Source organism: Diaphorina citri, unplaced genomic scaffold (assembly GCF_000475195.1).
Source record: "Diaphorina citri unplaced genomic scaffold, Diaci psyllid genome assembly version 1.1 scaffold455, whole genome shotgun sequence".
Taxonomy (NCBI): Eukaryota; Metazoa; Arthropoda; class Insecta; order Hemiptera; family Psyllidae; genus Diaphorina; species Diaphorina citri.
Window position 1 is genome coordinate 112,792 of NW_007377890.1, and position 11,725 is coordinate 124,516.

At 40.6% G+C, this 11,725-nt stretch overlaps 4 protein-coding genes across 4 annotated transcripts in view; 2 read left to right on the plus strand and 2 right to left on the minus strand.

Moving 5' to 3' along the window:
* Window positions 1-7,796, minus strand: part of LOC103508990 (mediator of RNA polymerase II transcription subunit 1-like) — a 13,141-nt gene extending 5,345 nt beyond the window's left edge. The window contains 12 exon segments of the mRNA XM_026823444.1: window positions 71-125; window positions 460-1,028; window positions 1,097-1,276; window positions 1,279-1,852; window positions 2,888-3,042; window positions 4,651-4,763; window positions 4,812-5,028; window positions 5,461-5,540; window positions 5,908-6,060; window positions 6,420-6,483; window positions 7,480-7,660; window positions 7,767-7,796. Of these exon segments, the coding sequence (XP_026679245.1) occupies window positions 71-125; window positions 460-1,028; window positions 1,097-1,276; window positions 1,279-1,852; window positions 2,888-3,042; window positions 4,651-4,763; window positions 4,812-5,028; window positions 5,461-5,540; window positions 5,908-6,060; window positions 6,420-6,483; window positions 7,480-7,660; window positions 7,767-7,796 (2,371 nt within the window).
* Window positions 7,797-8,481: 685 nt separating this feature from the next.
* Window positions 8,482-9,168, plus strand: LOC113467333. The gene is made up of 2 exons (XM_026823456.1): window positions 8,482-8,763; window positions 8,995-9,168. Exons 1-2 carry the CDS (start codon window positions 8,488-8,490, stop codon window positions 9,028-9,030), a joined length of 312 nt encoding a protein of 103 aa, XP_026679257.1. The 5' UTR covers window positions 8,482-8,487; the 3' UTR covers window positions 9,031-9,168.
* On the plus strand, window positions 9,032-9,683 carry LOC113467331 (DNA replication complex GINS protein PSF3-like). The gene is made up of 3 exons (XM_026823445.1): window positions 9,032-9,048; window positions 9,180-9,309; window positions 9,462-9,683. Exons 1-3 carry the CDS (start codon window positions 9,032-9,034, stop codon window positions 9,681-9,683), a joined length of 369 nt encoding a protein of 122 aa, XP_026679246.1.
* A 1,209-nt stretch (window positions 9,684-10,892) lies between these two features.
* On the minus strand, window positions 10,893-11,705 carry LOC103508991 (hepatocyte nuclear factor 4-alpha-like). Its single transcript, XM_008473583.1, has 2 exons — window positions 11,603-11,705; window positions 10,893-11,062 (listed from the first exon to the last, which is right to left on the minus strand). The coding sequence occupies exons 1-2, from the start codon at window positions 11,703-11,705 to the stop codon at window positions 10,893-10,895; spliced, it is 273 nt and encodes a 90-aa protein (XP_008471805.1).
* Window positions 11,706-11,725: the final 20 nt, after the last annotated feature.

Below are 11,725 nucleotides of genomic sequence, written 5' to 3' on the forward strand. Positions count from 1 at the left end.
TGTCTCAGATAGAGCAGGATTTGAGACACATGGGATGGGTGAGTGAAAGGTATTGATGTGACTAGGATACCCTGTAGACTCGGGTTTTCCGTCATGAAATAGCAGTGGTTCTGATCCGGCAGTGACTGGAGGGGAAAACAAAACAAAATCATATCATGAATTCTTAATGGTAGATTCGTAGAATCTTGACCCGTCCTTTAGGCCTGTTAGGTTAGCCCCTACACCTAATCAGTCCTAAAAGAACCCTGGCCTTCTTAAGAAGTCTAGGGCTCTTCCTATGTATAAAGGGAAAGTCACAAAAGATCTGAAAAGGTCACAGTGACATTGGGCGTTTATTAAAGCCGATGGCCTTACTTTTACCAATACAAAGCTTCGGGGTGGGCTTTTAGGGTACGATTCTTAATGGTAAAGCACAGCTTTCTCTTGAAACAATATCAGCTTAATGTTACCCAGTCAGACTAAGCTGCCACTACTCTTGGAGAGAGAACTTGAACTACTGGAGGAACTACTGCTACTTGTCTTGAAATTTGACTTGGTGGATAAGCTGGGAGAGCTAGACTTTGAGCTAGAGGATGATGATGATGAAGAGGATAGTTTGGAGCTGCTACTGGATGTACTGCTTCCTGTTACACCACTACTGCTGCTACCACTACTACTTGATATCTTGGAACTACTAGACCCTCCTGTACTAGTGCTACTCCCACTAGAACTACTCAGTGTAGGAGGTTTAGATGATAAAGTAGAAGACTTCTTAGAAGCAGGACCACTGATAACGCCAGGTTTCAGTCCTGTAAACTTGGGAGAGGAGGAGGAAGGTTTTGCTATCTTGGTGAGTGTTTTGGTTTTGTTGATGGTAATCTTCATTCCGTCTGAACTATGTTTGACTTGATACTCGCCAGGTATTTTACTACTAACTTCTGACTTGCCGCTACTGGTTACTTTCCCCTCACTTGTCTTGCTTGACATGGAGGTACTCTTCACTTGGGAGGACTCCTTCCCCCCCTCCCCACTACCAGGCTCCCCACCATGTTGTGCAGACTTTAGCTTGTCTGGGAGGACTCTTTCCCCCCCTCCCCACTACCAGGCTCCCCACCATGTTGTGCAGACTTTAGCTTGTCTATCACAGCAGACAGAGAGCCTTTCTTCCTCATCTGACTCGGGTCGCCTTTACTAGGATCTAAATCTTCCAGCACGTCAGGTTTCATCTTTACAGTGGGAGGTTTTAGTTTCGGACTTGAATGTGAGGAATTACCGCTGGAGCTTGAACTCAATTTCTTGACACGTCAGGTTTCATCTTTACAGTGGGAGGTTTTAGTTTCGGACTTGAATGTGAGGAATTACCGCTGGAGCTTGAACTCAATTTCTTGTCTTTCTCACGTCCAGACTGAAAATCCTTACTCGAGGAGGATTTCTTACTTGAATCACTCTTACTAGAACTGGTAGGTGAAGTGACTGCAGACTTGAGAGCTGACATGCTTGGTTTCCCAGAGCTTGTTTGTTTAGGTGACACAGAGCTATGATGCTTAGGGCTTGAGGACAGGACATTGTTCTTAGGGCTACTACTAGAGGAGTAGAGGGGGGAGTCCCGGGACCCAAGCGGTTTGCTTAGGACTTTACTATTGTTATTATTCCCGGGGCTACTCTTGCCACTGGAGGAGAAAGGGATAGGGGAAGACGGATACTTCCTCGCTACATTGGGATCAGACTTACTACCACCACCACTACTACTCCCGCTGCTGCTGCTGCTGCTACTACTGGAAGGTTTAGAGCTTGAGTCTAGCTTGGCAGGTTTATCAGGGGGTCCCATAGGACTATCATCTCTCTTCCTCTTCCTTTTCTTCTCTAGTCGCGCCTTCTCCTCCAAGGATTACTTGAGGACAGGACATTGTTCTTAGGGCTACTACTAGAGGAGTAGAGAGGGGAGTCCCGAGACCCAAGCGGTTTGCTTAGGACTTTACTATTGTTATTATTCCCGGGACTACTCTTGCCACTGGAGGAGAAAGGGATAGGGGAAGAGGGATACTTCCTCGCTACATTGGGATCAGACTTACTACCACCACATTCTAGACTATATCCTTCATTGTGGTGTCCTTTCTCTTCCTCTAAATAAAGTTGTGCAAATAAAGTTCCTCTAAATAAAGTAAACTGTTCAGATAAAGGCACTACATGTCCTAATTCAACAGTCTAAATAAAGCAATACACTAAATACTTTCTTCAATAGGACAAGAAGCTTGAATACTTGCGTTCACAATGTGGTATGATCTCGGACTGCGTTTCCTTGACAACCCATTTGCCTCCCACGCAGGAGACCATCATGGTTCTGGAGGAATGCTTGAGGACAGGACATTGTTCTTAGGGCTACTACTAGAGGAGTAGAGAGGGGAGTCCCGGGACCCAAGCGGTTTGCTTAGGACTTTACTATTGTTATTATTACCGGGACTACTCTTGCCACTGGAGGAGAAAGGGATAGGGGAAGAGGGATACTTCCTCGCTACATTGGGATCAGACTTACTACCACCACCACTACTACTCCCGCTGCTGCTACTACTGGAAGGTTTAGAGCTCGAGTCTAGTTTGGCAGGTTTGTCAGGGGGTCCCATAGGACTATCATCTCTCTTCCTCTTCCTTTTCTTCTCTAGTCGCGCCTTCTCCTCCAAAGATTTGGATTTTATTTTCCTCTCATTTCTCAGCTGTTCAGTTTCAGTGAGTGGTCTCCCTAGCGTATCTGCTGAGGCGATAGGAATAATCTCAATGCCAGGACGTCGGTCCAACTCCCGCTGCTGCTGCTACTGGAAGGTTTAGAGCTCGAGTCTAGTTTGGCAGGTTTATCAGGGGGTCCCATAGGACTATCATCTCTCTTCCTCTTCCTTTTCTTCTCTAGTCGCGCCTTCTCCTCCAAGGATTTGGATTTGATTTTCCTCTCGTTTCTCAGCTGTTCAGTTTCAGTGAGTGGTCTCCCTAGCGTATCTGCTGAGGCGATAGGAATAATCTCAATGCCAGGACGTCGGTCCAAGTTGACTCCGGAGATATTGAATGATTGGGCTTTTGAAGATTCAACAAAATTGAAAGAATATTATCTCCTTTCAATGTTTCTGGTAATTTCAGTTTGACACAAATTTTCTCTGGACCTTTTTGACTTATCGATCATTATTCCTTGTTTGATTTCAGAGAGTGACTGCACCTTCAGATAATGTAGGAGGATTCCCTGTTGACTTATGTGGTAAGTATCTGCTCCGATGATTAGGTAGATCTAAAAGCTAGTTATGAGAATAGACATATCCCTCTAGATACTTTCCACCTTGACTTAGGAGATATTGATTTTGATAACCAATGGGACTCTTGAGAGATCGATAACTAACGATCCAGGTTCCAATGACCGAAAAATCATCAGGAATTTCGCAAACTAAAAAAAAAGGTAGCTACTAGGTTGTTCATGTGTAGCTACATTATACCTAATAAACTGATCTAATTAAATTCCAACATATATGGTTCTTCTTTATATGCAACAAAAAAGGAAGTTTTTAAGAAAAATTCCGCTCGTGCCAATTGTCGAGTGCCAAATATTGTCAGGTGTCTCAGTCTAATATGAGGAGCAGTGATCTATGAAGAACCTGTTTCCACTTTGAAATGCCAAATAAATAATGCCAAATATTGTCAGGTGTCTCAGTCTAATATGAGGAGCAGTGATCTATGAAGAACCTGTTTCCACTTTGAAATGCCAAATAAATAAATGAATGAAAAAATTTAGCAAAATATTTGTAATAATGGAAGAATGTGAATTGCCATTCATTAAAATTCCCAATTATTGTATTGATACGTTATTGATTGGTTGTTATTTTAGCACAGGGTTTTTGTTCCATAAAACTAGCAAAATATTTGTAATAATGGAAGAATGCGAATTGCCATTCATTAAAATTCCCAATTATTGTATTGATACGTTATTGATTGGTTGTTATTTTAGCACAGGGTTTTTGTTCCATAAAAAAAAATAAGGAAAGTAAAAAGCGTAGGTAAGTAAATTTGACATCAAACGCTACTTTCAAAAATGGGAGCCCCTAGAGGTTAATGAAAAGAGATTTTTGGGTATACCTTGGTACCTTCTCGGTAAATTTGACATCAAACGCTACTTTCAAAAATGGGAGCCCCTAGAGGTTAATGAAAAGAGATTTTTGGGTATAGGTAGGTACCTTCTTCTTATTAGGTAAAGTTGAAAGAGCTGCTCACGAACAAAGAAAGGCAGTTGAAAAAACCGAGAGGAGAAATGGTAAAAATGATTTTAATTAGGTAACTTTATATTCCGCACGTACTATGGAAAGGGGGCCGACAGTCATTTAAATTACATTGCCTACAAGGCCATTTCGTGTCGTTCGGAAAAAAAATCGTGTCGTGTGCAGTGGGAACACTCTCATTTAATTCACATTGCCCACAGGACATTCGGACCAGTGGGAACGCGCTTTAACGGGCCATCTGAACTGGGGGAAAAATCCAACAATCAACCTACCAGACAAACAAACACTTTATAATTGTATCCAATTTACGCGGACCATCCGAGAAGGGAAGAAAAATCCAACAACCAAACTTAACGTATTAAATTACGAGTATGTCCAATTCTTCTAGGGAGTGAATCAGCTTACCTCTGCAGCACTTTACTCGCAAACTCCGACGTTTCCACCGTGGTCGGGGAGCTATCAGCCGTGTTAGCGGCAAATACATTGCACTGCAGCTGTCCTATATCAGTCAGATCCAACTCAGCCGTAGCTAAGCTCTCCTCGACAGGATGCTCGAATGTTCTAGGGAGTGAATCAGCTTACCTCTGCAGCACTTTACTCGCAAACTCTGACGTTTCCACCGTGGTAGGGGAACTATCAGCCGTGTTAGCGGCAAATACATTGCACTGCAGCTGTCCTATATCAGTCAGATCCAACTCAGCCGTAGCCAAGCTCTCCTCGACAGGATGCTCGAATGAAATAGACAAGTGCTGTACTGACAGCGGAGTGATTTCGAACATGGTCAGGTCCTCGAAATCAGCTGAAAAAGTAAATGATTCGTTTAGATCGGGGCTTACACAAAAGAGGATTTTTTTTGTAACAGTTCAGTTTAGTTTATTTTTTGTAAGTAAAACACTTCACCCATCATGTATTCCATGTTCTTTTCTTTCCAGAGGGTGACGTGCTCATGATGCTCGAGCAATCGCTCCTTTGGATGGTCAGAGACATTATCTGAACCAAGAGAAACTACTTTTTTTTAGGAGCTTTGATAGAGGGAAGAGGGAACTCTAACTTCCAAGGTCTTATCGTCTTGAAAGTGAAGAATGAACGTAGACAAAATAGGAGAAAGCCAGCCGTTCCGAAAAAATGAACCGCATCTATTTACGATAAAGTCCGCTGAGGGCGGAAATCAAACTAGGCTGGCTGGGAAAATAGTCTCAGTTTCCAAAATGAAAATACAACTTATACTCACCAGGCTTGGAAGTGTGCCGAATACACGATGCCAATAGACTGTTAAACAGGGCCTGTTGTCTCAGATAGAGCAGGATTTCACTATGGAAAGGGGGCCAACAGTCATTGAAATTACATTGCCTACAAGGCCATTTCGTGTCGCTCGGAAAAAAATCGTGTCGTGTGCAGTGGGAACATTCTCATTTAATTCACATTGCCCACAGGACATTCGGAAAAAAAATCGGATGAAACTCACGACCAGTGGGAACGGGCTTTAACGGGCCATCTGAACTGGGGGAAAAATCCAACAATCAACCTACCAGACAGACAGACAGACAGACAAACGAACACTTTATAATTGTATCCAATTTACGCGGACCATCCGAGAAGGGAAGAAAAATCCAACAACCAAACTTAACGTATTAAATTACGAGTATATCCAATTCGTCTAGGGAGTGAATCAGCTTACCTCTGCAGCACTTTACTCGCAAACTCCGACGTTTCCACCGTGGTAGGGGAGCTATCAGCCGTGTTGGCGGCAAATACATTGCACTGCAGCTGTCCTATATCAGTCAGATCCAACTCAGCCGTAGCTAAGCTCTCCTCGACAGGATGCTCGAATGTAATGACATATTGACATAAAACAGAAATAAAGTGATTGGCTATTGGCAAGTATTTTTTTTAAAAAGTTTGTCATTATCACCCTTAATTTTCATTTCAATGGCCACGAAGCTAAGGTTTCTGTCCAAAATATTATCACACTTTCATGGCCTGTAAAAATACATGGAAATAGTGCGAAATTGAATCCCAACTTAGGTATTAGTATAAATTTGATGAGTCTACCTATCTTCTTTCTACATGAAGAATATAAATAATATATGACAGTACCTATGACACAACCACAGAAACTGGAAGCCTTACCTGAAGAGCTCATTTTGAAGCTTACAACTCCACCTTAGCCACTGGGTAATATGCTCGAATGAAATAGACAGGTGCTGTACTGACAGCGGAGTGATTTCAAACATGGTCAGGTCCTCGAAATCAGCTGAAAAAGTTAATGATTCGTTTAGATCGGGGCTTACACCAAAAGAGGATTTTTTTTTGTAACAGTTCAGTTTAGTTTATTTTTTGTAAGTAAAACACTTCACCCATGTATTCCATGTTCTTTTCTTTCCAGAGGGTGACGTGCTCATGATGCTCGAGCAATCGCTCCTTTGGATGGTCAGAGACATTATCTGTCAAGGAAACTCTTCCTTGTTGTGTAGGTATCTAGCAATCTTGGGACCATACCTAGGTACTTAGGTACCAAAGGTTCAAAAGATGTTTTACCCTATAGCCTTAACGAACATTCTCTTTATACATTTTCAGGATTCTTGGACCCCAGTTCTCAGAGTGAGGATTTAGAGGCAGGCACAAAACTAGATCTACCATAAGGAGCTTTGATAGAGGGAAGAGGGAACTCTAACTTCCAAGGTCTTATCGTCTTGAAAGTGAAGAAAGAAGGTAGACAGAATAGGAGAAAGCCAGCCGTTCCGAAAAATGAACCGCATCTATTTACGATAAAGTCCGCTGAGGGCGAAAATCGAACCCTCCAAGCTAACTGGGCTGGCTGGGAAAATAGTCTCAGTTGCCAAAAGGATTTTTTTTAAAAGAGGTTTGACAGAAGGAACTGAAACTGCTATGGTCTTATCGTCCCGAAATCGAAGAGAGAAGGAAGACAGGATAGGAGAAAGCCAGCCGTTCCGAGAACGAAAAGTTTTCTCTCTCCATTTTAAACCCTCCAAACATGGTGGCAGACCGGTATTCTCATTCTCCAAGCTTTTCAGGGGGGATGTAACTCGCCAGCTATGGCTTCCTGATTATGTGGTCAATCAGTTTCCAATTAATAAAGTCAGTCCAATATTTGATCTTGATCTAACATCACAGAAGTTTTCTCTCTCCATTTTTAACCCTTCAAACAATTTTGTTAATGATAGCCACACTGCTCTCACATTACATGAGCTCACATGACGTGATAGTACTCATCTACCTTTATACTCACCAGGCTTGGAAGTGTGCCGAATACACGATGCCAATAGACTGTTAAACAGGGCCTGTTGTCTCAGATAGAGCAGGATTTGAGACACATGAGATGGGTGAGTGAAAGGTATTGATGTGACTAGGATACCCTGTAGACTCGGGTTTTCCGTCATGAAATAGCAGTGGTTCTGATCCGGCAGTGACTGGAGGGGAAAACAAAACAAAATCATATCATGAATTCTTAATGGTAGATTCGTAGAATCTTGACCCGTCCTTTAGGCCTGTTAGGTTAGCCCCTACACCATCTACCATACTGGACTGCCAAAATGTTTCATTCATTAAACTCTACAAATAAAACAGTTATTGAAATTACATTGCCCAAAATTTTCAAGGAAAACTACAGGTAAAAAGGACTGATATTAACTACTCATACAATAATTTTATTGATTGAGTTTTTATTTATTATTCAATAATATCTAAGTACTTAGAGACAGAGTGTTGTGTTGATTCTGAGTTATAAATAATGCAGCTTTATGTAGTGTAACACTAGTGCTAGCTGAATTCCGTCGCTTCGCTCCGGAATCCCGCTAGTTCATCCCGAGTCCCGAGGCATGGCCAAACTTGTGGAAAAGGCATGGCCGAACTTGTAGTTATCAAACTAAAAACATAAACGAAACTCAAATATTAGGCGAGTGAGGAAAAGTTTTCTCTCCCGCAGTCTCTGCAGCTGCACTCTGTGTATTTATGGTGATTTTAGCGATCAAAAATTGATCATATCTCAGGATCGGTTTAGATTTTCGCAAAATCCTTTCTTATTGCACACCTAGACCATAAAAGGAATATTCCTACCAAATTTCAGCTTTCTAGGTGTTGTGGTTCTAGAGATAGAGCGATCAGTGTGTGAAATGTGAATGGATCTCGTTCTTATAATATAAGATTCAATAATATCTAAGTACTTAGAGACAGAGTGTTGTGTTGATTCTGAGTTATAAATAATGCAGCTTTATGTAGTGTAACACTAGTGGCAGAGATGAGGCTGTTAAGGTGGAGCTGTGGAGTGACAAGACTGGACAGGATAAGAAATGAGATAATAAGGAGCAAAATCAAAGTGACGGAAATTTCAAAGAAAATACAAGAAAGAAGGCTGCAGTGGTACGGACATGTTCAGAGAAGAGAGGAGAACTACGTAGGAAAGAAAATTGCAAGACTGGAAGTGGAAGGCAAGCGAGGGAGAGGTAGACCAAAGAAGAAACGGGAAAATTGTATAAATGAAGATCTGCATGAGAAGGGGCTGTCCGGTAATGAGGTGCACAACAGAATGGACTGGAAGAGACTGACGTGCTGCGCATGTGCACCTCATTATCACGTGACCACTAGTGGGCTGTATTAGCATTATTGGTCCATGTAGGTACTCTATGTTACGCCTTTATGTACATTTCTATATTTATTGTATATTTCTATATTTGTACATAGGAATAATTCCGCCATGTTTTAATTAAATGAAGATCTGCATGAGAAGGGGCTGTCCGGTAATGAGGTGCACAACAGAATGGACTGGAAGAGACTGACGTGAAATGCCAACCCCACTTGAGTGGGATAAGGCAAAGAAAAAGAAGATGTAGTGTGACACTCAAGGTTTATTCTTACTGAAGAATATTGGAAACCTTTAGGTACCCTGTTTTTTTATAGCCTTTTGAAATGTATGTTTGAATCTTTTTTCAGGGATATTTTACATGCAGATGCTAGTCTTGTAGATTTAACTAAACATTCCAAATATTTCTATAAATTTGGCAAACTCATCATCAACATTCCACTAAGAGAGTCACCTGAAATTCAAATTTTACTTCAACAGGTGAGTTTTTTTGATGTAAAAATTACTTATTATCTTAGGAAGCTAAAAAAAAAAACATTCTTGTGCGAATTTGGTTTTTTTTTTCAAAGACCAAGTAAAACTCTTTTACTGAATGGGTAAGGTATTTTCACCACCTTGAAATTCTCTTCCAGACATTCAAGGATAGATTTCGTAAGATATTTGATCTAGCACAACATTTGGTCAGTGATTTCCATGGTAATCCTAAGCTTGATAAATTGGAACTTGAGATTCTTGACCGCGCTCGCAAATCCCAGGCAGCTTTGGATGCTTGGCTGTGTTATGGTGCCAGTTGCATTACCACGGCTGACATGGTTGTCAATCACAAGAAAAGGAAACTGGCAGACATCAGCTGAAACCCTTAGCTGTGCAGACTCCTCAAAGTAAGTCAGTATTTTTCGGCGCATTAGCGGAAACTGGCGTTTGTAGTGCAGCCAGTGTAAACACAAGTTGCATGCCTCTGAGTTGGTTTGAAATTTGATCTGTTTATGAAGTTTACTGTACATTATTAATAATAATATAGGTGGCGCAGCGCTTTGAACTCTTGACGTTTGTGCGCCTCCCGGCACGCTTGATAACTGATCGTTTGGAAACCAAATAAATACACATTTTGAATGAAATCGTGCAGCCAGTGTAAACACAAGTTGCATGCCTCTGAATTGGTTTGAAATTTGAACTGTTTATGAAGTTTACTGTACATTATTAATAATAATATAGGTGGCGCAGCTCTTTGAACTCTTGACGTTTGTGCGCCTCCCGGCACGCTTGATAACTGATCGTTTGGAAACCAAATAAATACACATTTTGAATGAAATCATTCGAACACTTTTATTATTTTTGTAACGTATTTTTATCAATAAATAAAATAAATTATAAAATTCCAATAACAAAAATAATGTACCTTAGCATACCTACTTTTATATATTACAGCCCTACCTTAAATACCCAAGTACTTCACGTATACATGGATAGGTAGTTACTGTGGCAATGAAAAATCTACCAAGCATAAAGGGAGAGTATATCTACGAGTATGTACATAAAAGCTATACCTAGTATATCCATCTTATCATAAAAGTTTCAATGTGATAAATACATAAAATGAGTAAATGCATCTTTCACATTTATACTACTGATAGGTTTCCTGGTGCTCCAAATCTCACCTTTTGCCACCTCATACGCACTCCTATCATGTGATTGTCATGTTTACTGAAAAATTCTACCAACTTGGAAATTTCCTTCCGTGAAGGTACGTACGTAGGTACCTAATTTTCATTGAAATTCATTGGAAAATTTGTTTCATTCTCCGAAAAGTTGTCGGGAAATTTATAGGAGTCCAAAAAATTCACAACCTCTCAGAGATGAGTCCTTCATTTCGTTTATACCATATAGCGAACATTTTAAGTGTAAAACAATGGACTTTCTAGAGTTTGTACAACATTTGCTTTCTCCGATTATTTATTATTATTTTTATTTTTTGTTATCTACCTATGTATAAATTGTATAACTTTGAGCACCCATGTTGGGGCAAAGTTGTAAACAGTTACTACGAGTATAAATGATCGGTATTACGTGACCAAAAGAGATCCGAATAAACTCACCTCTTCTCGCACAGCGCCAACTTGTCGTGAGAGCATCTCAGCGTTGAGAAGAGAATTGACAGAGAGGCCGTTGTTGGCGGTGGTTTCCTCATAGCTAGGTCTTCTGCAACTGATGCGATCTCTTTCATTCTGGACCGCTGAAAACAGGAGAAATTGTCACGTAAATAATTTGGGAAAAGTAAGTTACAAAAGATCTAACCAAGTCGCAGTGAGATAGGGCGTTTATTATAGCCGATGGCCCTACTTATACCAATACTAATTTTGAAATTGATTCAAAATTTCAAATGTCAAATTTTCAAGAAAATGATTACAGGAGCTTGAAAAATAGTTCTGCCTAGTGATCGAGGAACAAACATAACACTTTGAATGGCACTTGGTAGGAATTTAAAACAAATTGCCATCAAAAGTAAGCGCTTAGTTCCAAGAAGAATCTTCTCTTGAGCAGCTTCACCAATACCAAAGAAGTTATTGTCTTGCTGTGCTCCCGGATATGCAGTAGGAACTCTGTACAAATTGAGCATTAATTGAACTTGACAACTATTTCTCCAATCCTTTCACCCATTTTACATTGGTGCACCTGTCAAATAGTGTTTCCAATCTTTGCACCTGTTTTACAATGGTGTTTCTTTCTCTTGTTGGACTTGCGTACTTATGGTAGAACAAAATATGTTACCTACCTTCTTTTTTCATGCCAGCTTTGAAACATTTTTTGAGTCTGCAATAACGGCACTGGTTTCGTTTGTCTTTGTCCACCAACTGTTTATGAAGTTTACTGTACATTATTAATAATAATATAGATG

Excerpts from the sequence above, each read along its gene's own strand:
- LOC103508991 (XM_008473583.1), bottom strand. The coding sequence starts at position 11,705 with ATGTACAGTAAACTTCATAAACAGTTGGTGGACAAAGACAAACGAAAC. Across the intron at positions 11,063-11,602 it reads AGCTGGCATGAAAAAAGAAG|CGGTCCAGAATGAAAGAGAT; the intron begins GTAGGTAACATA and ends TCCTGTTTTCAG.
- LOC113467333 (XM_026823456.1), top strand. The coding sequence starts at position 8,488 with ATGAGGCTGTTAAGGTGGAGCTGTGGAGTGACAAGACTGGACAGGATA. Across the intron at positions 8,764-8,994 it reads AGGGGCTGTCCGGTAATGAG|GTGCACAACAGAATGGACTG; the intron begins GTGCACAACAGA and ends TCCGGTAATGAG.
- LOC113467331 (XM_026823445.1), top strand. Across the intron at positions 9,310-9,461 it reads TTCAAATTTTACTTCAACAG|ACATTCAAGGATAGATTTCG; the intron begins GTGAGTTTTTTT and ends ATTCTCTTCCAG.